Raw genomic sequence first — 25230 nt, forward strand, 5'->3', positions numbered from 1 at the left:
GACAGCAGGATAGAAGTCGGGGAGAGGCTAATGATAAAGCCGGGAGGTGGCAGGAGTCAGAGAAGGGGGGGGGGGGGGGGCATGGATAGAGGGAGGAAAAGGGGAAAGAGGGATCGAGGGAAGAGACGTACGTTGCTGATTTGGCCCTGCGTCTTCCTGAGTCTCAGCATTTCCGGAGTGTCGACCACAGTGCTGACCTTCCCTTTACTCTTCTCAAACTCCTCTTTATACAGCACCTGCAACATACACACAGACACAGACAAGAATCACTACACAGTTGCTGGAATCCCCTGTGAAAACACTGAAAACATTGACATCTTTTAAGAGGCAGCCCTCTCAGTCGAGCATTCCGTGTCTGAAGTCAGAGTTAGCCTGTGGAGGTCCTACAGACCAGATCTGGGTCAAATACGTAATTGTTTTGGATATTTTTCTGTGCTCGACCTGATGCAGTTGAACCAACCAATAGGACCAAAAGGCACAGTTTGCACGTTTTTAGAGTATTTCATAGGTTCCAATGCACCAAATAAGCTCAGTAAAGCGTAGAAAAGCACTTGAACCCAAAACCATTATGCATTTGACCCAGGTCTGGTGCAGACAGAGCTGTGACCGTCATCCTGAGACAGGACCCAAGTGAGTGTCCATCCGTCCGTCCGTCTTGTCTGTCTCCATCTGCGACAGTAAAGCTGAAAGCCACTTCCTGTGTGCGGAGAGAGAGCATGCTGGGTACATAGGATGCACGGTATGGTGTCATTTTCACAAGGTTCCCACAGAACTGTTTTTTTATTTTCCATTACTCATTATGGAAGAAACTCAAGGATTTATTTTCGGGGCAAAGGTCCGAGCTAATTCGGGACGTGAGGACGCGCGTTCTCGAAGCGGCGCTTGCGAAACGTTTTCTGTCGGAGCCACACACCTCCCGTCTCTGGCGACCGTGGTTTTAGTGACGGGCGTGGCCCTTTCGCCTCTCCGCGAGTGGCGTCAAGCCAACAAGCGAGGATGAAATACGGCCTCTTTTTTTACTCAGCTTGTTCACGCGCGCTTTCCGAGGTCAACGGGACATGGCCAGTTTCCATGACTTCCCTGGAAGAAAATATACTCATGTGCTTTCAAGCACCGTGGGAACCCTGGACATAATATTTTCGGCACATCACCATTTTTCACTATGGCTACCGCTGCCCCAACAGTGCCTGATGTAGTCTCCATATCCTGTAATATATAGTCACTGCTTCCTGTGACTCCACTCTCCACTTCCTCAGACACTGTATCCGTGGCCGCATTCAGATCCGAATTGTACGCTTTCATCCCGACGATCCTTTCCCTTGCTTCATGGGGGGAATCCCCAAAATGCCAGGATGAAATACGGAGGCCACGCCAAGTTGGGTTTGGTTCCAAAAGATAAAAAGGGGGCGGAGCAATTATATTCCCTCGCTCCCTCGTTTGCTTCCGGCAAAACCAGTCTCCACTTCCTGTGACACTGCCTCCGCTTCCTGTTCCACTAAAGGCCAGGCTAGGGCCCAGAGATCGCCCCCCGCTGGCAGTAACCAGATAAATGATTAACGAGGAAACCCCACAGGAGCTGCCAGGCCGTCTGTGCGCTACATCGACGCGCCCGGCTTTGCCAGTAATGCCCCGGGCGGCCACCTGTCCACGATTGGCTGCGTCTTTCCAATAAGCCCTCCCACTGACCGACTGCCACCGTCCCAGAAACGTCACCCCGATCTGCCAGCCCAGCTCCTGACTGGCCTCCCAAGAGGTACTGTAGACCTGTACGTCAGGAACAAGGCTAAATGTAAACCACAGAACTGCACTCCATCCCAAACACAGCTGCACCAGGTACAATCTCAAGAGATAACGGGGTAGTGTGTGGGAGGGTGTAAAATGCAGGCGTGTAATCAGGGTGCACAGTGATTGTGTGTTATGAGGGGGTTGGTGATGTTGCGTTATTAGGGTGTTGGTGATTGTGTGTTATTAGGGTGTTGGTGATTGTGTGTTATTAGGGTGTTGGTGATTGTGTGTTATGAGGGGGTTGGTGATGTTGCGTTATTAGGGTGTTGGTGATTGTGTGTTATGAGGGGGTTGGTGATTGTGTGTTATGAGGGGGTTGGTGATGTTGCGTTATTAGGGTGTTGGTGATGTTGCGTTATTAGGGGGTTGGTGACGGTGTGTTAAGATGGTGTTGGTGATGGTGTGTAATGGGTGTTGATACGAGTGTGACATGGGTATTTGCGAGTTTGTGATAGTGTCCGCTCGTTGTTTGTAGTCCCCAGCGCTGGCAGTAATCCTCTGTAACCCCGTTAGAAAACAAAATCAAACCCCGATCTAATCCGGATTTCCCCAGTAATCACTGCCCGCTGCCCCTAATCCACCCCGACGCTCCGAAGAGGGGTATCCGCACATCAGAAAGAAACCAACCGCTGACACACATCCTCTAAGGAGCCTGGAGCAAAATTACACCCTGTACACGAGCGAAGGAATGAAGACGATTGGATGAACTACGCCAAAAACGCCAGAATGCAAATCTCATCCCATCACCGTAACGCCCAGACGAAGAACATTGACCAAATAACACCACAAGCAAAATTCACGATTAAATTACAACCTGTGATGTGCAAAGCACAAGACACTTCGAGAACACCTTACTTGAACCCCTCGCCATAAGGCTGACGCAACCCTGTCATACACGACATAAGAGCTGTCATACACATGACTTAAGAGCTGTCATAACAGATGTCAGTTGATGTCAAAAAGCATAAACCATTATAAACAAACTCAAAAATTATATATACAGACTAAAAAGGGTCCAAAAGGCACCTGGTCTCTGAAGAGCAATGACAACTATAGAAATGATGGTTTACCCCCCCATTGTTTCCCAGCAAAGCTGAGCCAATTGTTGCCCCCGGGCGTAGCGGGTAGTGGGTGAACCGAGACTCAGACACCCTGTCACAGGGCTGACGTTGTTGCTCAGAACGACCCCCAGCCTTTACGCCCTGAGCCACACGGAGGCCCGACAGATGGTGTTTTTTTCCACCGCTGGCCGTTTAACCTTTTCGGCCCAGCGCGGAGAACCGGTCTGCGATATCATCACGATGGGCAGAATATAATCAGGGGTATTAGAGGTTTTCATACGCGCTTGGGAGATTAGCTTAGCCGCATGCTAACGGGGGCTGACTGCAGTGTAGATGTGACCGAGCCATTGCCGAGCGTTTGTGCTTCTCATTAATAACGGGGTCTGGTGTGTGACTCACACGCGTGTGCGACGCTCATTTCAAAGGCGTGTCGTTGCTCTGTGCCGTGCACACGAGAGCCCGTGTGTTTTTGCGTGTGGTTACGCGCATGCAGTATGTAAATCCGCTTGTTTGGGTGGGGGGTGGGGTTGCAGTGCATTTTTGCCATCCCTGCACCGTTTCACCATTGCCGTGTTGCTAGGGGAACCTTATCGCCATAGCAGCAGCGCAGAGTTCTGTCACACCCCATTACCAGACTCCGCAACATGACGGGGAGAGACCGGTGTGAGCGGGTGTGGGTGTGTGTGTGTGTGTGTGTGTGTGTGTGAGAGACAGAGAGAAAAATGCGAGGAATGCTAATAGAGGGAATGAGAGAAATGAGTGGTTATGAGACAGGAAGTCTTCATGCGAGAGATGGCAGGAAAAGATGAATGAAGACAGGACGTGATCAGGGGAGGGGAGGGGAGGGGGGAGAGAGAGAGAGAGAAAGAGAGAACAAGGGGGAGGGGGAGGTCAGAGGAAAGGGAAGACTCGAAGAGAGGAGGTGAACTCAACATGAGAAGATGAGTAGAGTGAGAGAGTGGGTAGGTGAGTGAGAGAGTGAGTGGGTGAGCAAGTGACTGGGTGAGAGGGAGAGAGAGAGAGAGAGAGAGAGAGAGAGAGAGAAAGAGCAAGTGTAATCAAGCATCAAGTGTAACACACAGCATAACCAAGCCACACAGACATCAGCAGAAGCAGAACAGGTTTTGCCGCAAATAAACCTCAAGGCTGAACTGAAGTACGGACAGATGCAGCTCAGCCCGGGGAGGGGAATCTGAGGCCTGCTGTCAGAACGAGCATGCCTGCATGTGCAAACCAGAGGAACAGGAAGTGACAGGAAGTGGGAGCAGTGGTAGAGTTCATGGGCTTTGCGGGACACCGTCCCGGTACTACAAATCAAACGCATCCTCCTTTCCTCCACTCAACTCCTCTCCTCCCCAACCCCCAGAGAAAAGGAGGATACTTTTTTTTGGAGTATTGGGATACACCTGTGCCACCAAAGAAGAGGAAGTGGTTTTTGCCGGCAGAGGAAGAAGGTGCCACGGTGCAGGAAGCGGGTGCACAGGAAGTGTTGGCAGCGCAGGAAGTGGGTGTTGTCGCCGTGGGGAGAGTACAGGAAGTGGCCGTTGGTTTTACCTGGCTCTGTATTTGGCTCTGTTTTTTGAGTCGGAGGTTCTCGGGCGTGTCGACCACGCTGGTGAAGGTACTCGTGGGGTAGTGTCTGTAACACAGAGAGAGAAGATAGCACCGCACATTATAATACACACATATGTTTGCACGCTGAGTTACACACACACACACACACACACACACACACACACACACACACACACACACACACACACACACACACACACACACACACACACACACACACACACACACACACACACACACACACACACTCCTATCCACACACATACACATGCATTCACACACACACACACAGCCCAAATAGCAAACAGGCAAATGGGATCTGTTGGCCATGTGTGAGCAGGGCATGTGTGTGTGGAAAGTTCTGGAAGTGAGATCAGAGCGATGGCAGGGGAGCTCTGTCCGGGTCGCACAAAGGTCATCACATGACCGCCTTCGACCTTCAGCACATGCACATGGTCACGGGTGATGGATCGACGCACACCTGGGCCAAACGGTACGAGACAATGAGCTGTTCTCTCTCCTGGACCGGGCTCTCAAACAGCCGGCCGCAAGCTGCAAGAAGCGGAAATGGCCTGGACTAAACAGTCCCTCAGTACCACACACAATTCTGCACTAGAGACCTCCTCTTAATACCTCTCACTCTCTCTCTCACTCTCTCTCTCAAAGACGACTCCGAGAGAGGTTGTGTGGTGGACTCCAGATGTCGTCTCAGTTCACAGGGCCGGAATACGCCACGTTGCCCACCAGCCACAGCAACGCGCAACATCCTGATGTTTCTTCATTTTTACTTCAGCCGCCTGTTTAAACCCGGGTCAGTCACCTGTGTACTGGTCAGAGCTCCAGAGATCCAAATGCACCCTCGTCGTTCAGTCTAGGTGCGGTTACCGTTTTAGTCATAGCACCTGACAGTTCACTCACTCACTCACTCACTCACTCACTCACTCACTCACTCACTCACTCACTCACTCACTCACTCACTCACTCACTCACTCACTCACTCACTCACTCACTCACTCACTCACTCACTCACTCACTCACTCACTCACTCACTCACTCACTCACTCACTCACTCACTCACTCACTCACTCACTCACTCACTCACATACATACATACATACATACATACATACATACATACATACATACATACATACATACACACATACATACACACATACATACACACATACATACACACATACATACAAACACACCTGACAGAACACAGCTTCGCTCCCAAGACTGTCTCAGCAGTAAGGCCACAACATAGCCGGCACATGATTTACCTCATAACAACACAGAAGCCACAAAAAAGGCATTCCCATCCTTGGAAAAACACCAGTTGAACAAAAGGAAGTGTTTTATCTTCGATTACTCACTTACCCACACAAAAACAGGCCTGTGTGAGACAGCTACGGCTATAGCGGGCTCCAGACTTTGGTAAATGGCTCTCAGTGCATTAACCAGCCTTTCTGCACAGTCCCAGTAGGAAATAAGAGCTCCATTCTGTTTCACTGAGAGAACAGTTCTGTCACGAACCTAATGGACTGCCTCAATGGACTTATTGACCACAGAGCCAGAGACTAAACTTCATTTGTCCGTTCTGAGAGCCCATTCCTGGAAGGGGCGGAGCCCGGTCGGGGCTTCGCGACGTGTCCAAGGTGTTGACGCGGTTACTCGCGCGGCTGGGAAACCTACACAGCACGCGCACGCCATACACACGCCTCGAATGTAGCTCACCATTCACCGTGTGTACAGAGACAACGCATCACAACAGAGCGCAGAGCAGTGGTCCTCACTCCTGGTCCTGGAGAGCCGCAGGGTGTGCTGGGGTCCTCACTCCTGGTCCTGGAGAGCCGCAGGGTGTGCTGGGGTCCTCACCCCTGGTCCTGGAGAGCCGCAGGGTGTGCTGGCTTTTGTTGTTGTTCAGCAGTTAATTGATCAGTTAAAGCAGTTGATTACACAGTTAACTCTCCTCACCTGGTTTCTTGGGTCTGAATTGGTTGCTGATATTCAGGCAAAAACTAAATCCAGCACACCATGCGGCTCTCCAGGACCAGGAGTGAGGAGCACTGATGAGGAGCAGGGGTGCAGAACTCCAGTCCACGAGGGCCGGTCTGCGTACAGGTTTTTGTTCCAACCAATTGCCTTGTTTTTCATTTGCTGACAGCTCGATAAATCACCCTGGTTCAAGCTTGCACTTGAGCACAGTAAAATCACTAGGATACACTTCCAGTCTGCAGCTGTAGCCAGTACTCATACACATGTCAGATAAGATAAAATTGAGCCAATTAAATAATTAAGACCAGAAGTTGGCAGAAAATCTTGAAACGGATCGGCCCTTGTTGTGCACCCCTGATGTAGAGCCTCGCCTCACGCACACAAACACTCACAGACACACTCACAGACACAGACGCAGATGCAGACGCAAACGCACACACTAGAGTAGCTGTTGCTTTGGGAACTCAACTTGCAATTCAGACTCCAAGATGGGGCACTGCCACCTGTACCCCATAGCAAAGTACAAAACAAAGTATTTACAAATAGTTAAAGTAAAAAACAAAAAAACCTAAAAAAAACCCAGCTGCATAAATGGATTACTCACAAAATTGTAAACAGGAAGCAGTGCAAGACACACTGAATTACTGCTAGACGTCTAAATGTAATCTAATGCATTACACACATAGGGCACGCACAGCACTGGGAGGCAAGGCATCCCTCACGAGCCCTTCAGTTAAACTCATTTCAGCGATTACAATTCCAGCCCTGCCCGCTTCAGATGCACACGGTACACACAGCCAGTATTCCAGCCAACCGGCTCATTAATCCCTGCGTCTGTGGGCGACACTTTAGAGTGCTCCACAGCAAGTCACTGAGCGCGAGTTATAGCACTATATCTCTAACCAGCGTAGACTACAACATACTGTCAGCACCAATTGAATGTTTGTATTTTAAGTGGGTATACTTCTTAACCTCATCCATTTAACACTTAGTGTCTTATTTGTAATCTTTTTCCTTTCTGTTTATATAAAGAAAAAAAGCCTAACTAGGGACAGGAGTTGGAAACTAGCAATAGCGATAATCTCTGGGTGTAGAACATCAGCTACATGACCCTGGTGTAAACTGGCAGTAATGATGCTATGTCTCTTGGCATTGTCCCTACTCAAGTAAACATTAAATAAAATACAAAAGTAAAAAAATGTAAGCAGTGTGCATTAAAGCATTATACCAACTTCACCAGTGTGGGTTATAACATTGTATCACTGCAGCCAGTGGGTGATACAGCCAGGGGGGCCCAAGATGATTCCAAGGACCCAAACTGACAGGGGCTGTAGTTGTGCAGGGATTAGGTGGCCTGGGGCGGAGGGGTCCAATCGATGTAAGATCTTCTCATGGGGAGCGAAATCCCTGGCGGTTCCCCAGGCTGGGTACAGCATTTTTTGTCTGTAAGCGTTATGCAGAACAACATTCTTCACCTGCAGCCTGCAGCTCCATCCAGATGCCTCTACAGCGCAGGCAACAGGAAACATCATCTCCATTAGCTTGATTTATGAAAGCCGGGCTGTGTAAATATACTTCCTGGGCTGCGAACTGGAAGGAGCCAACTGGTGGCCATGACAGGGAACGCTCTATGTGTGAATAATAAACGAATAAACTAAGGAAGGAAATGTGACCTGTCCTCGTTTGCCTGCTTCGGCGAAGGGTACAACAACCCACCCTTTGAGGAAGCCATATGTGATTGGACTGCAAGTCCCACAATGCTTTGCTTCCGACAAGCAACTGCAACGGTGACAGAAAAAGCAGCTTTCAACATTCCTCTTGAAGGAAGCTGCTGAAAAAAGACTGCAGTGAACGAGGATGTTAGGATTCATACGGAAAATCCATCGTTCCCGTTTAGACATCCTCACCCCTCCTTCCCTGCCATGTTTCCGCGTAGCGTGCTCAAAACGAATCAAGGAAAGGGAACAGGGAAATAGGTAACCCTTTGAAAAGCAGGTTTTTTGGAAACAACAACTTCCACAACCTTTCCTAGAAAGTTTGAAAAACAAGGAGCTGGGATGTGTCCAATTTTCCCCCCAGAAAATCTTTATAGCAGATGTAACCTTGTGAGCACTCAACACGCACGCACACGTACACACACACGTACACACACACGTACACACACACGTACACACACACGTACACACACACACACACACACACACACACACACACAGTGCGTGACAGCACAGTACAGGCAGACTAAAGGCTCATTTATGCTTCAGCGACAATGTGTCGTGTGACATGTCTGCAGACAGAAATAATACAAATTCAACACGTTTGATATCGAGCCAACACTCAACACTGAGCATCGACGATGGGTGTCCTGTCTCTGCAGATTTTTACAAGGTCGCAGATGCCTGTCTGAAGTGTCACATAGCCATGATTGGCTAACTGAAACAAAGAAGAAAGGTTGCCATGAAAAGGATGGGCTTACAACGAGGCTACGTGTTCTTATGAATGAAGATGTTTTGCCTACATGGCTAGCCAGCAAAATGAAAGAGCAGCAGGTTGCTACAGTAACTTAGACGTGCCGCTAGCTCTGCCTTAGCCGTGCCGCTAGCTCTGCCTTAGCCACGCCGCTAGCTCTGCCTTAGCCACGCCGCTAGCTCTGCCTTAGCCACGCCGCTAGCTCTGCCTTAGCCACGCCGCTAGCTCTGCCTTAGCCACGCCGCTAGCTCTGCCTTAGTGTGACAGCCCAGCACAGCCCCGGCAGACTGAATGCAAAAGCACAGGTTGTGTAGACTCTTCTAACCTCAAGTCGACGCTCTAACTGCACTGTATGAGAGACGGGCGCCAGGGAGGCTGCCGGCACCCAATCACCATATCACCATATCACTGATCTATGCAAATGAAAGCCTGGAGGTGCCTGTCACACCTAGGAAAAGAAGGGGCACGGAAAGAGCCGCTCTAATGCAGTTTCCACAAAAGCCTTCTCTGAGGGATGGCAGGACAGGAAACTGTGGCTCACACCGCCACCCGAGGCAAAACACAAGAGGCACAACTGGGTATTTGGTGCTGCTATACTCGGTCGCAAATGCCATAGCTGAGAAATGAGAACTTTTTTTTTTTTTAAACTGAATTTTTATTGATCATTTTCTTCTCATCCTTTTACAGCAGTAGTGTTAGGGGTTACATATCAAACAATTAAAATAATATCACAGTTTAATTTATCCAACATTTCTGGTGGTATCATCTTGTTGGGTTCGATATTCAGTCCATTTTATCAATTTTTCGTTAAATGAGTCCTCTTGCAACCTTAAAGTATGGGTTAGTTTCTCCATCTTATACAGTTCCCCAACAATGCCCAGCCACTGCTCCTGGGCTGGAGCGTCCACTTTATACCATGACCTTGTAACTGCCTTCTTACTGGCTGCCAATAATATTTTAACTAGATACACATCTTCTCTTTGTACATTGTCCTGTGTCAAATTCCCTAAGTACAACACAATGCATGTCTTAGGTATTTCATATCCTAGTATCTTGTTCAGCATTACCCATACATTATCCCAGTATTTTTCCATCTTTTGACAGCTCCAAAATACATGTGCATGGTCTACATCCATATATCCACATAACCTCCAGCATGGTTGTTGAGCAGCTACAAGTGTTCCCCTAATTCTTGGTGTTATAAAGAATCTGACTATATTCTTCCAGCATAATTCTCTCCATACCCTGCCACTAGTAGCTGTACACTGTACTTTGCATATATTTTGCCATTCTTCATTGTTCAATTCTACTTTCAAATCTTTTTCCCATTTTTCTTTAATATATAAAGTTGAGGTTCCTCTCGATGACATCAGACCCTGATAAAGAGCTGAGATTACTCTGCATGTTTTCTTTTCATAGGCTTTTATCAGTATCCCAATTACTTCACTTGTTGAAGCCGTTTTTATATCTTTCTCATAGTAATCCCTCACCTGTAAGTAATCCTGCCTCTCCAGGCCATATTTCTCCTTCAAATTTTGAAAACTCTGCATCTCCCCATTCTCAACCATTGTACATACTGCTGTAATACCTTTGTGTATCCATCGTTTAAATCCTTGATCATAGACTCCTGGTCTAAATCTGGAATCAGGTGCAATCCAATTTAGAATTTTTGATTCTCTGTCCAATTTGTATTGTTTAACTACTGTATTCCAATTTATTCCAATGTAAATTTAGTTATTGGATCCATTATTTTTCCCATTTCAATAAATAATTCCTTATGTGCTAACATAATTTGGACTTGGTGTCCTTTCACCTCTACTTCTATATCCATCTTGCAATATAATCCGTATTACACCAGTATATTAGGGGTCTGAGTTGTGCTGCATAGTAGTATTCCTTTAAACAAGGCAGTGCCATACCTCCTTTGTCTTTGGGGAGCTGCAGAGTTGCAAATCTAACCCTGGGTTTCTTACCCCCCCAGATGAACCTTGATATCCACCTATCCCATTCCATGAACTGTTTCTGGGGTATCATTATCGGCAAGGACCGAAATAAATAGAGAAATCTCGGTAATATGTTCATCTTGATTATCTCTATCCTAGAACTAAAATCCAAATTAAGAATTCACCATCTCTCTACATCTCTTTTGATTTCCTTATTTATAGGTACGTAGTTTGCTTCGTATAATGTATCCAAACCTTTTGTAATAACTACCCCCAGATATTTTATCGATTTTGAATTCCATTTCAGTTTGTATGATTTTTGTAGCTCTTGTGATGGAGAAGAATTTATGGACAGAATCTGTGTTTTCGTGACATTGACCTTATATCCAGAATAATGTCCATATTCTTCTAATATCCTTATCAATTTAGGGAAACAGTAATTAGGTTGCTGTAAACTGACCAACACATCATCCGCGAATAATCCAATTTTGTGTTCCCTACCTCTCACCTCCACCCCTTTAATATCCTTAGTCTCTCTGATCGCCTGAGCTAATGGCTCGATAAAAATTGTGAAGAGGGTCGGAGAGAGACAGCAACCCTTCCAATTTAAACCTATTCGTCAAATTACCATTTATTTCAATCCTTGCCGTTGGTTCCTGGTATAATGTTCTAATGCATTGCACAGATTCTTTAGTGAAACCAAATTTTTCTAGTACCTTAAATAGAAATGTCCAATTCACACTATCAAAGGCCTTTTCTGCATCTATGCTTACTAAGATAGTACTTGTTCCCTTCTTTTTTATCTCCTCCACCACATGTAGGACCCTTCTAATGTTATCCTGCGATTGACGGCCCTTAATAAAGTCAGTCTGGTCTTCATCAATCAAGTCTCTCATGAAGTTCTCAAATCTTTTGGCTAAAATGGAAGTGTATATCTTATAGTCAAAATTTAATATTGATATTGGCCTATAATTATTACAGTACTCTTTATCTTTACCTTCTTTTGGTATCACTGTGATAATAGCATCTTTCCATGAGGGGGGGATTTTACCTTCTCTAAGGGTATAGTTTAGTGAAGCCATGAGCAAGGGACTTTTCTAAATGTTTTATAGAACTCTGACGGCAAGCCGTCACTGCCTAGTGACTTATTGTTTTTCAACCTGCTAATTGCCTTTTCTATCTCTTCTTCTGTAATATATGAATTTAACAAATCATTCTGGTTCTTGCCTATTGTTGGTAGATCTAATTCATTTAAAAATTTGACCATATCATCTTCAGTAGCAGATGTTGGCTGCATATATAATGTTTTATAATATTCTTCAAATACTTTTTCTATCTCTTCCGGCCCATTCAATAATTTATTGGTTTTGGGATCTCTTATTTTATATATAGTATTCAGGGCTTGCTGTTTTTTAATACGTCTAGCCAACATTCTACTAGCTCTAGATCCTCCTTCATAGCAGGTCTGCTTCAAAAACCTAGTTTTCTTTTCTACCTCATCCATTAGAATATCGTCTACCTTCTTTCTTGTTTTTTTAATCTGATTAAGTATCTCTGGGTCCTTAGTTTTTTTATGATGTAATTCTAGTCCCTTTAATTTTTCAATTTGTTTCTGATATGTTTCTAATTGAATTTTTTAATAAAATATTGTCTGTGCAATTAATTTTCCTCTAATAACTGCCTTCATAGCATCCCAAAGAATGGTTGGATCTACTTCTCCATTATCATTTTCTTCTTTATATGTTTCTATTTCTCTCTATCCCCTCAACCAACCCCTTGTTGTTCAATGTACCCACATTCAGTCTCCATACTGTATTCTTCTGTCTACAATTCAGGTGTACTGTAAGATAAATTGCACTATGATCTGATAGATCTGCAACTCCTATTTTAAATGGTAAATGGTAAATGGCAAATGGCAGGCATTTATATAGCGCCTTTATCCAAAGCGCTGTACAATTGATGCTTCTCCATTCACCCATTCATATACACACTCACACACCGACACACCGACAGCGATTGGCTGCCATGCAAGGCCCCGACCAGCTCGTCAGGAGCATGTGGGGGTTAGGTGTCTTGCTCAGGGACACTTCGACACAGCCCGGGCAGGGGATCGAACCGGCAACCCTCCGACTGCCAGACGACTGCTCTTACTGCCTGAGCCATGTCGCCCCCTGATTTTACATTCTTTCACTCTATACCTATCCCTTGCATTCATGAGGAAGTAGAGTACATTGTGTGTGGTATTGAATAATGAGTATAGTCTCTTTCCAATGGGTGAGTATCCCTCCATACATCTACTAAGCCCAGTTCAGACATCATTGTATTTATATACCTATCAATTTGTTTTTTGAGAAATGAGAACTTTGATGGACACAGTGAGAGAAGTTTTCATTTGTCGTGTGGGTGACTGTGGGCATGCATTTCCACACGTGTGCGTGTGTGTGTGTGTTTCAGTGTACTTCAGCGTGTGTGTGTGTGCGTGCATGTGCGTGTGTGTGTATGTGTATGTGTGTGTGCGCGCGTCAGCCTGTGCGTGTGTGTGTGCGTGCGTGCGTCAGCCTGTGTGTATGTGTCAGGGTTTGTGTGCGCACGCACGTTTGGGCCCATTTGTCTTTTGTCCGGCCAGATGGGATTATAAACACTTCAGCACACACACTCCATTGTGCTTGAGCGTAACAAAGCGAGTGCATTATCTCCTGACGGGCACAGCTTACTGACACAGCGGCAGGGATGCCGACAGGAACCTGAGCCAGAAGATCCTGTCAGGAAGAAGCTGAATGAATTACGTGCTTTTATCAGGCATGCCAAGACGCTTCATATGCCATCTGCACCCCTTACCTTAATGTCTGAAGGTCCGTCGTGTGCATTTCTGTGCATTTCTATACGCATTTGTGGTGTGTACGTGTCTGTTTTTGTGTGTATTTGCATGTTCCTCTTTGTGCGTTTACCTGTAAGTGTGTGTGTGTTTGCATGCCACGACTTCCTGATTTCTGTGACCCATCAACGTCAGAGTCTGGATATCTTATTTTCAGGTTATCCTACAAGCAACACAAAAACTCTTTGCATTTGAATGGATCTCTATGGGAATCGGGGGGTGGGACTAGATTCAGCCGTAAATTATGATGATGCTGTATGGAGCACATTTGTCGGCTAAATGGCTGCAAGTCATCAAGGGTCCAAGGTATCAAATGAGCCTAAAACCACCGTGCTGCTGCCAGACGAAGTAGACACAAAAAGTGCCTCTAGAATATTTTCAACTCAAATTGTGGAGGACAGAAGCAAATAAAGAAATGACGGATCTTCGTCCCAATCGTTATGGAGGGCACTGTATGAGGGACAGCCTGGATGAAAGAGCCCACAGTCCAGTGCTGACCACCCTGGCCACACGCAGGTTATATCCAGACTCCCGGGCTTCAGCTCACTCCCCATTTCCCAAACAGCAAGGTCCGATTTCCCAGAAACGAGGTCAGCGGGCACTCCGTAAATACAAACAGCCCAGGCCGTGCAAACCCGGGGACGAGAGCCAAAATGTCCCCTGCTTCACAACGCCTCTGTTCCCGTGGGCTTATTCACAGCCGAACAGGGCGTCCAAACAACACCAGGGAGAGGGAGCAAACAGGCGTCCAGCCACTCTGGGAGTCTCCACACCGCAGCACGGCTGAACAGCCAAAGAGAAAGTGAGAGAGCTGCTTGTGGGGGTGGAGAGGAGGGGAATGAGTGGGGAAGGCAGTACTGAGTAATCCCGCTGAAAATGCGAGGAGAACAGGAGTGTTAGCTGAACGTGCTGCGGCTTGTCAGAACATGTAGATGCTCCAATAAGAGGAGTTCCACACATTCCCGTCCGCATGCATGCAGGCACACGCACACGTACACACACACACACAGACACACACACGCACGCACGCACGCATATGCGTACTACATACAAACAAATACACATGCATTCATAAACACATGCATGCACACAGCAGTGCATGCACTCAGACAAATGCCCACACGTATACAAACATTCCTGCACGCACACACAGAAGCGCTCGGACGAGACTGGACAACGAGCGTGTGGGTCAGAAGGGAATTCCTGGGATTCCTTCCCGACTCTGGGAACGTGGGCTCGTGTGGGATGGGGGGGGGGGGGTTGCAGTCATTTGTGAGGAACTCATGCTAATGGAATTTCCCCCCCCTTACACTGGCCATGGTGGAGGGGGCAGTGGCCTTTCCCACACTACACAGAGCCTCTCGCTGCAGTGAAGAGACTCCAACAATGAGGCTGTGACAACACGGAGAAAACAGGGAGATGCATGGCACCCGTCAACAAAGACAAGGCCTCCGACGGAAACAATACAACTGCAACTACCGAACTGAGCTGAGCCAGGCCGGGAGAGAGCACACCCAGCTAACGCAGAACGTTCTCAGAACGTTGCTGCAACGTTGTGGCAATGGTAAATGGTTTGGGATTTATACAGCGCCTTTATCCAAAGAGCTGTAGAGCTGGATGTAATTGATGCTTCTCATTCACCCATTCATATACACACACACACACACACACACACACACACCAACTGCGATTGGCTGCCATGCAAGGCACCAACCACCTTGTCAGGAGCATTTGGGGTTATGTGTCTTTCTCAGAGACACTTTGACACACCCAGGGCGGGATCGAACCGGCAACCCTCCCGACTGCCAGACGACTGCTCTTAGAGGCTGGGAATATAAGTACCAGATCATCATCGTACTTTAAGACATACACACACACACACAATTATAGAACATAGATGCTACTTACACATTGCAGTATGGTCTCTTTTCAAAGCCTTTGTAATTCTTCATGTTTAGAGTCATTTTGCAGGTTTCGCAGCTGAAGCATCCTTTATGCCAGTACTGAGAGAGAGAGAGAGAGAGAGAGAGAGAGAGAGAGATAAACATTCACTGCATTAGTCCCAGTTATTACCCTGTTCTGCTTTCCCGGGGACATGAGAAAGTAGATGGCTAAACTCATTAACATTTTTCTCCATCACTATGAAATATTTAATTCCAAGGACACTGTATTCCGTACAAGAACAGCCAGGCCGGGTCAGCTGACCATGTGGAGACAGTCGAGAGAGAGAACACACTTCATCCTGCTCGACAGACACCATCTGTGTGTCAGTGCTGATAAACTGCCGCTCTGTCTTTCCAGGAAAAATACAGAACAGAAACCTGACACAACAGCCACTCAAATTCACACTCAAGATGCTTTACTGGCACAGTTTGGCAGGAAATGGATGTGTAGATCTTGCGATACATTTTGTGCAGGTTTTATGGGTGCAGATTAAGTTTAGGCCTGGACTAAACTGAGTTTTGTCTTGAGAGAATATATATTCTTTAGTCTTGGACTAGGTTTAATCAGTGTCTGTGAAACTGGCCCTTACAGATCAAAGAAGGTTGAAACTTCAGAGAACTAAAACTAAATACCATATAGGCCTAATGCTTACCAGTGTCTAATAACAACATCCACTCAAAAAAAGGATTCATACAACATCACAAAAACAGTATTCACTCCGGCCTAGCTATTTGCAACCGCAGAAAGGCTGGCAAAATAAACAGATCGGCCCCTGGGAGCAGAACGTATATTTCAAACGAAGTGAGGACTGACTCGGACGACTCACAACAAAGCTAAACAGTTTTGCTCTGCAGTCAGCCCTGCGATACAGACAACTTAATTCGCATTTCGCTCGTTTCGCCCGACAACTTGTGGGAGATGGCGTGCGCGCACCACGGCTGGCATGTATATCCAAGGCTAATTCGGCTGGCGGCTGTGACCACACACACTGCCAGCTTGGTTAGCCAGCCAGCATTCGGTTGGAAAAGCTCACGCAGCGCAGCTCACAGTGTGCAAACAACTTACTCTGTAGTAACAAAGGATCTCTGTGGGTTTCGGTAATCACTCCAACGCCCCTTCCTGGATTAACTCACATTACATCAAATATATATATGGGTGATTGCATGTAGGCTATATGCGCGCGCATATAGCCTACACGCAATCATCCGTCAAAAGGAAAACACAAACCAAAAACGGGTTCATGATTACTGGGGTTAAAATGGTTTGTAGGATATTTTCGGTGGTACACAACTGCCACCAATCATATTTTAAAAGCTCTTCACCAGGCCTCCCACCAGGAAATGTGCCCCGCGTTGGAGATTTTAAAACGGACAAGCTACAGGGCCGTGTCCAAATCAGCACACTTGACGACTATATGAGTATACTCGCATTGTGTAACCTACTCAGTAGAAGACAAGCATAGGGATCACTGGAGTGAGTTTGCTTGAACCGTTTTTCACGGGAATATTCAAACAAAGGAGAAGAATAAAAAAGTCCCCAATTAGATTAGATTCGGTTTTGGGTGATGTAGCAAATCAAATTGAATTGTTATTTTGGTTCAGAAATAAATTACTCAATCCTATTTTATGTGGATCTTTATGCAGCTCTTCTCTAAGAAAACACCCGAAATGCAGCTGAAACTTTCATTTTAAGTATTTATTGAAGAGTTTTTCGTAAGAAACAAGGAGCTTCTTGTAAATTATAATATATTCTTATTTATCATGTTTATAAAGAAGAACACTCCAGGCTGCACCAGTCAGATACTGAGTGTTTATTATGTCCAGCATTATCTTCCAATAACATCACCTTTATTTATTTTCCTTAAAGGAATACACCAACATTCCTACCCAGACGTAGACGAGACGACCCACGCACCTTCTGAAGGTAGAGCTAGATCCTGCACAAGAGCTAGATACCTTCCGAAGGTGCGTGGATCACTCCGCTCAACCAGTGGAAGACGGGAGGACACATGCGTGTTCAGTGGTTATAGTTCCAACCAACTAACTTCTCCGAAAACATTCTCTCTCATTTTATTTTGTATTTCAAATACATATGATACCTCCTGTAAATAAGACAGTTTCGGAGTTGCAGTAAGGTTGTAGGAGGTAGGCTACTGACTCCTATAGGCTTCAAGTCCCCCAAAAGTCCCACAACGAGGCCAATATCCTGCCATAGGTTTATATCATACGTTTGCTCATTACACACACACGAAGCAACCGTTTTGTCCACGAAAGGGAAGCGAGTTTCGCTGCTTTGCTGCTAAATGACAATATTCAAATTGACCACCGTCTCCCGCAGACACAGGACCAGCTCAGCAGTAATTCGCTGCTAAAGAACACGTCAGTTTACCAACAGCTCAACTTTTGAGTACGACACCTGACAGCAACTTTCACCATATCCTCTGACAAACACATGTATTCAAACATAAAGAAGCAGATAGCATCGGTATGAAAATTACACCAACAGCAGTTTAAATATAGGATGTCTTCTAGTGGCCGACATTGTCCCCTTCCTCTGGTAACGTCTAGTTTAGCCCATAGGGTTTAGCCACACCCACCACTGAGCTCCCCAGTGCCACGGCAACTGTGCCTTATCTCTCACACCATCACTACTGCGGTTTGGAATGCAAAAAATGATCAGCTTCTCTGGAAGTGGTAAGCCCTCCTCATGTTACGTACTGTCAATTATTTCCATTAAGTTATTTTGCACCTTGGTGTTTGAACGCCCAACAGCATCAGCAGCTAAAACTGCACAGGTTATTTCATTTTGTCATTATCTCAAAAAATTTAAGTCACAGAAGAGCAACTCGTAAGCACACCCGTTCACAGGAGAGCCTAAGATTTAATTGATCCGTTGTATTGTCACCGTTTTGCCTAATCTATGATGCTCTCTCGGTCAGGTGCCTCTCGATAAAGCGACAACAACCTGAATAGGGTGGTTCTGCTAGATAAATACAGGCAGACAGACGGGCATATGGACCGATGACTGGACAGACGTGCCGGGGTCACATTTACAGACAAGGTCACCGGCACCAGAGAAATGCCTGCCTGCATCCGCATCTCATATGAAAACCCCAAAGACTCTCTGCCCTCTCTCTCGCTCTCTCTGTGACTCATCTGCCCGTCTGCCCACCCCATCTCGCTCACTCACTCTCCCACCCTGCCCCCCCTTCCTCTCTCCCCTCCTCCCACCCAGGCTCAGCTGTGGCCCGAGGGCTTGGGTTCAAGGCGGAGGGGGTGAACCAGTCCCCCTGCTGATTCGACTCTCATCGAGGGAAGGAGGAAACAAAATTGGAGGGAGAGAAAGAGAGAGTTCCAGTAATGACGGCCACAGGGCCGACTGATGCTGCCATCTCTATTTCACCCGTTCTTCCTCCGCTACCCTGGGAAATAATGGCATTACAAAATGTATCACAGATGTACTCTTTACTAGGTATTTATGAACTTTATGAATTTTTTTAGACATATTAAGTCTTCTGCTGCTGTAGCCTATCCACTGAGAGGTTTGACGTGTTGTGTGTTCAGAGATGCTCTTTTGCATATCACTGTTGTAGCGTGTGGTTATTTGCATTACTGTCACCTTTGTGCCATCTTTGACCAGTCTGGCCTCTCTCATTAATGAGGCGTTTTTGCTGGCAGAACTGCTGCTCAGTGGATGATTTTAGTTTCTCTCACCATTCTCTGCAAACTCTAGGGACTGTTGTGTATGAAAATCCCAGGAGATCAGCCGTTTCTGAGAGACTCAATCCAACCTTTCTGGCACTAATAATCACTCCACGGTCAAAGTCACTTAGATCACATTTTCCCCCAGTTATGTCATGTTTTGCAATCTGTGCATTCGGTTTCACAATCCATACGCTCAATTGAGCAAATCACACGCACGGTTTTCCAATTTGTACGCTCACTTTTGCAATCCGTGCTTAATGCAAAACTGAGCATATGGATTGCAAAACTGAACGTACGGATTTGGATCCAGAGTTGGACCTTCTGGCTACGCCTTCCTGCTCTCAAATGCTGGAGAGGCATGTGCTGACAAAGACCTGGTTCACACCGGACACAGGGGACCGAGCATCACATGGCCTGTTCCGCGCATTCGGCCCTGATGGACACCCTGTTGAAAAAAACTGCTCAGGCTAGGATTTGGAACAGCTGGTAGCAGTTCAGACAAGTTCCATGGACAACATGGTTTGACCAGCTTGAGCTATGTTTTTAAACAGCTGGTAGCTGGTCATTTCAAGCTGGTCATAGCTGGATTTTACAGCAGGGCAGTGTAGAGGCCCGGCAGCTACCAGGCCTGCTGCTTCTCAGTGGCAGACCCAGCAGTATCTGGACTTTGGTCTTTGTGAGCCAAAATGGAGGCCGTTCAGGTGAAGGACACGCATCGCTGAACTCTGCTCTGCTCTGCTCTCCTCTCCTCTCCACCCCTCCCCTCCTCTCCTCTCCTGCTCTAAAGGGCAGGGGGCTGACTACCCTGCTGCATGAACCTGTATTAACCTGATGTAAGCAGGACTCTGCTCCTGTTTAAACAGAAGGAATTATGGGAGATGTTTAACAAGCTCCTGGTCTGGTTCACTACAAGTGGCAGGCTGCCAAGGAAGCTCTTCATTCCCGCTTTCATTTTCTCATTCATCCCCCTTATGCAGGGCTTTAACCTGGAAGCACATGGCTTGCAGAAGCTGCTGGAGCCATCTCATGTACGCAAGCCTGTTCGTATGTATATGCGAGCACGCGTGTGACTGTGTGCACCAGTGTGCAACAGCGTGTCACACCCCGCTTCCAATCCATGCGAACCACACCACTTCCTCCACACAGATCCTGCCCCCTTAACATACCACACCCCCTCCTTCGGTCCACACAGAACGCCACCGCCCACCCCCAGCCGATTCCACACACATTTTAACATGCAAAAAAAGTTGCAAACCGTTTCAAATGTCCAGTAAGAGAGTGTTGTCAACATGGCCGCTGACAGGGGGACTGCTTGGCTTGACAAGCCCCGTCACTGACAGCTTCTGGTCCCTCCCCGTACAAGCCCACCAATCAAGAGCAAAACACACGTTGGGTATGAGCCAACACTGAGAACCAGTCAGAGGACAGACAAGAAACTGTGAAGAGCATCTTGAACCCAGCCCAGGTGAGAGTGGAACAATTAATCTCTCTTCTTATTTTTAGAAGCCAGGTAACGGGATGGACTGTGTAGCCCCACCCTCCCCTCCCCTCCCCCCAACTAACCCCGCAGGTACCGTATCTACGGCAACACACCTGCCACCTGTCCGACGCCTCCGCTGGCCCCGCCCTGTGGCCCTGATCTCTGAGCTCCCCGTTTAAAAAGGTCTTACGCAACACAGCTGTGAGCTGCTGATTCAGCACATGGAGCGAGTCAGGGAAACTTCCGGAAGCCCGTTTGCAGCAGACCTGGGTCAAATACGCAATTCTTGTGAACTCCAAGACCTTCCTCTGCTTGATTGATCTCGCATGGTGCAATGAGTCAACCAAGAGGACCAAAAGGCAGGGTTTGCACTTTTTGAGAGTCTCATAGGTTCCAATGCAAAAGACAAGCTTGGCAGGGCATAGGAAAGGATTTGAATCAAAACAATGACGTATTTCAGGTCTGGAATGAGAGCAGTCAGCCAATACTGAAGCGCATTCGGTTATTTACAGCGGCAGACGGGACTTCCTGTCCGTTCAGGGTGGGCTACATCCTGGGAGGCGTTTTTGAGTTCGGAGCGGCAGGACGCAAGTGGCTTGCAGATGCCACAAGAATGCAGCGGCTCATAAATCAAACGGCATTTCGATGTGCGAGCCGGCACCGCTGAAGCGAGGCGGCGGATAAGAGCCGCGAATGTGCGCAAGCCTTCCACGCCACCGAAGCGCTCCCCGCCCAACATTCACACAGCCTGCTCCCTCCGTTTGCACACAGGAGCCTGCAAACTCAGGGTCCTCATAACGCCTGTACACAAACTCGCACACAGGAGCCTGCAAACTCAGGGTCCTCATAACGCCTGTACACAAACTTGCACACGGGAGCCTGCAAACTCAGGGTCCTCATAACGCCTGTACACAAACTCGCACACAGGAGCCTGCAAACTCAGGGTCCTCATAACGCCTGTACACAAACTCGCACACGGGAGCCTGCAAACTCAGGGTCCTCATAACGCCTGTACACAAACTCGCACACACACCACGCTCTGTCCCCACTTAAACCCCCGTCCCTGTAACGCGCTGTTGTTTTGCTAAAAGTTCCACTTCCATGAACAGCCCTACTGTCCCCCAGTCGCTCCCCCTCGATATTCATTTTGCACTATTGGCAAGACTAGCATAGGCTCGCATTGCCAAATCATATGCCAACATAACAAACTCCAACAAACAAACATCTCTCTCTCTCTCTCTCTCTCTCGTTATTTCATCACCCTGCTCTCCCGCGGTTCTGGGGACAGAACGAGGACGCCATGGGGGGAGGAGGGGGGGGGTTCACAAGGTTCTGTATGCAGCTGCTATCAGGGAAACTGGGAGCTTCGTGGCTCCTCTCTGCGGGTTTTTGCATCCGTGGGGAAAAGCAACGCGAGGCCTGCAGCAACGAAGCTCCACTGAAGCCAGCGGGAGCGCAGACCCTGAAGGCCAACTTATGCTTTGGCAACACGGTGTCGTGCGACATGCCTGCGGGCAAACATTTGTTGACGTCAAGCCGTCACTTTTGAACGCCGGCACCGAGTGTCCTTGTACCTGCAGATCTTTGTAATGCCGCAGAAGTGTCACGCAGCTGCGATTGGTTGACTGAAATTAAGACACAAGGGCGCAGTGGCAAGGATACTAGTTCATAGGCTACTTGTTTTTATGAGTTTAGACGTTTTGTTTACATGGCTAGCTAGCAAGCGAAATGGACAGGTTCGAGGAGAAGCTGGTTGCTATAGTAACAAAGCTCGGACCTATGAATGCAAAACGTTGCTGGACAAAGTTCTGTCAGCAGACACTTTGTAGCTGAAGAATAAATTAACCTTTAACTATACCACAAACTCTGCCTCAGCCATACCGCTGACTGAGCCTTAGCCATAGCCATGCCACCACGCACACGTCCTGGAGTAACAAGGAGGCCCCAGAGACCACAGGATTTACCAGACATCCACCGGGGTGCAAACACTCACACAGGGAAACATGAGAAGAGCCCTGATACCGGACACGTTGACATTAAAATCGCAGGCCCCCACACACACACACACACACACACACACACACACAAGCACACACACACACACACACACACACAAGCACAAAGCATGTCTCAACACTGAACTGACAATGAATGCAGACTTCACATTGGACACTAAATCACACCCCAATGGGAGGCATTAACGAGCACAATCCATTCCCACAAAGAAAGACCCTCTCTGTTAAACGCAGGTTTCATTCTCCAAGCTGACCTCAGGAAAGGTCAAACTGAAACTGTTCCGAAAAAGCGAATGAAAAATAGAAATGAAATGAAATTATGAAGCATTCCAAAAGAATAGTAAACTGAAAATTCAGTCTGATACATTATATTTCACTCCGATAGACTTCATTTGATCCCCCTCGGACTTGTAAACACGATTACAGTTGAATTAACACGGACCAGTACTGTGTCGTCAACAGTACGGTTAGACCTTCCTCTCACTAAAGCTCGGACAGATCTCACCTCAAACAACTTTCACTTCCTGTTCTAAAAGCGTCCTCGCATATACCCTGGCCAACTCATTCTGGACCGCTACTGGACTGCAGACAAACAGACCAGCTGCTGGCCCCCAAAGACTGTGTGGAGCTGGGGGGCTGACTTGAAAACAGGTCTCCCCCCACTGAGGAGAAAAACAGCCAGCTTCACCATTTAGCCAGACTTCACACAAACCTGGCCCTCTTTCCGGAATATTCTCCACTGCATTGTTACTGCCTCTCAGGAATCTCCCTCTCCTGCACTCACACAAAACCGAGATATCCAGGGCCACGCTGCAGGACCTGTTCTGCCTTCAGCTGGAGCAGAAGAACTGAACGTAGAGTTGCCTGGCAGTGTTCCTTTTCTGCCATATTTGTGTGGCGTTTAGGAAGACTGAAATGGTCTTGACAGAGCATGTCTTTAACTGGGAGTGCCACACTGCTGGAATGTGCGGAGCTCCAGGCTGTCCAAAGCCCGTCTCTGCTCCCAAGCAAAGACCTGATAAATAAATATTTTGGTAACTGGTAGTAGCATGAACACAAACACACACTTCATAATTTGTGTTTTTTTTCAACTTCAATTTACTTTATTAGGAGGACAAACACTCCAAATACGTATGCATTGCATATATAATTTCTCTACCTTTACAAAACAACAAAACGTTTTGTATCTTGTGACTAGTTTCGCACAATTCCTAAACTGACGCACTTGTACTAGCATGGCAGTGCTTATTTACACCACCTCTGCCAATATAGTGCTGAATACCAGTGACAGGGAACACATGCGGCTCATAGGGTGTTGCCCAAAACACCCTACGAGCCGCATCAAACATTATCTCGCATTTAACACACACACACACACACACACACCTTTCAAAAGTAAGTCATATTATTATCCCCCCACCCAAAGTCCACGATGCTGTTGATGAAATGCTTTTTTTTCCCATTACACAGATAAAGCCGATTATACAAATAGACAAAAAATATTTTTTTCTAAGACACTCACGAAATGCACACAAAAATAAATTATTCGATTTTAGCTACTCTGTGAAACCACTGTCTTGTTTTTGAGATGACTGGCTTTACAAACTTGAGGTTCCGATTCCAACACATCTGCAGCCTACTGAAACATAACTATTGCGGGAATTCGACCAGGCTACACACACACGCGCCGTTTGCAGACATCTGCAAGACATGATCCTTTCAAGATTTGATTCAAAACCTTTACCCTCCAGAGCGACCAGCACACTCGTAGTTTATATGCACTCCCAACAAATAATTATGCGGTAAGATGGCTAAGGGAGCAAAGTGTATGAACACAGCTCGATTGTTTCGTTGTGTAGTCTAAGGAGCATCATATCTAGCTGTTTTTGAATCCCAGGCAGCTAGCTCACAAGCTAGCATACAGATACTAATAAACTACCAAAATGGGTTCAAGCTTTAATCAAGGTGAAAATATTGAGCTGGGCTGAACAAACAAGCACTGCGTGTAGTTAGCAAGCCAGGTTTGTTATTATTGATAAGTTGTACGAACGAATTAACGCAACACGTGTTCGTTCCTTTAGCAAAATGGCTTATATTTAATAAAAGATTACATACACTCTGTTGACTTGAAGCTAGTTAAATGCTCATCTGAAGTTAGCCTACACGTTACGTTAGCTAACGTTACCGAGGTAGAACGCAAACACGGGGTGTCTTCCTGGTTTTACAAGCTGTGTGGAAATTAGGCCTTCGGTGTTCCCTCGCTAAACGTCTTAGAACAGGAAGTAGACAAACAAGCAAAGATTGTTATGTCCATATAACTAGCCTCACTTTTCCGAAAGGGTCCCCTTATTGTGCCGCTCCGATGATTTCCACACACA

At 46.9% G+C, this 25230-nt stretch overlaps 1 protein-coding gene across 2 annotated transcripts in view; it reads right to left on the reverse strand.

The window, feature by feature from the left end:
- Positions 1-25230, reverse strand: part of LOC133114726 (LIM and SH3 domain protein 1-like) — a 36503-nt gene that overhangs the window by 10298 nt on the left and 975 nt on the right. The window contains exons 1-4 of one of the 2 annotated variants that reach the window (XM_061224311.1): positions 24968-25064; positions 15618-15712; positions 4401-4485; positions 132-236 (exon numbers count right to left, since the gene is read on the reverse strand). In XM_061224311.1, the coding sequence (XP_061080295.1) occupies positions 132-236; positions 4401-4485; positions 15618-15673 (246 nt within the window). In that variant the 5' untranslated portion in view covers positions 15674-15712; positions 24968-25064. Of the gene's footprint in view, positions 1-131; positions 237-4400; positions 4486-15617; positions 15713-24967; positions 25065-25230 lie in introns of those variants that run through there. The other variant, XM_061224310.1, reaches the window with a different exon arrangement.

Source organism: Conger conger, chromosome 16, assembly GCF_963514075.1.
Source record: "Conger conger chromosome 16, fConCon1.1, whole genome shotgun sequence".
Taxonomy (NCBI): Eukaryota; Metazoa; Chordata; class Actinopteri; order Anguilliformes; family Congridae; genus Conger; species Conger conger.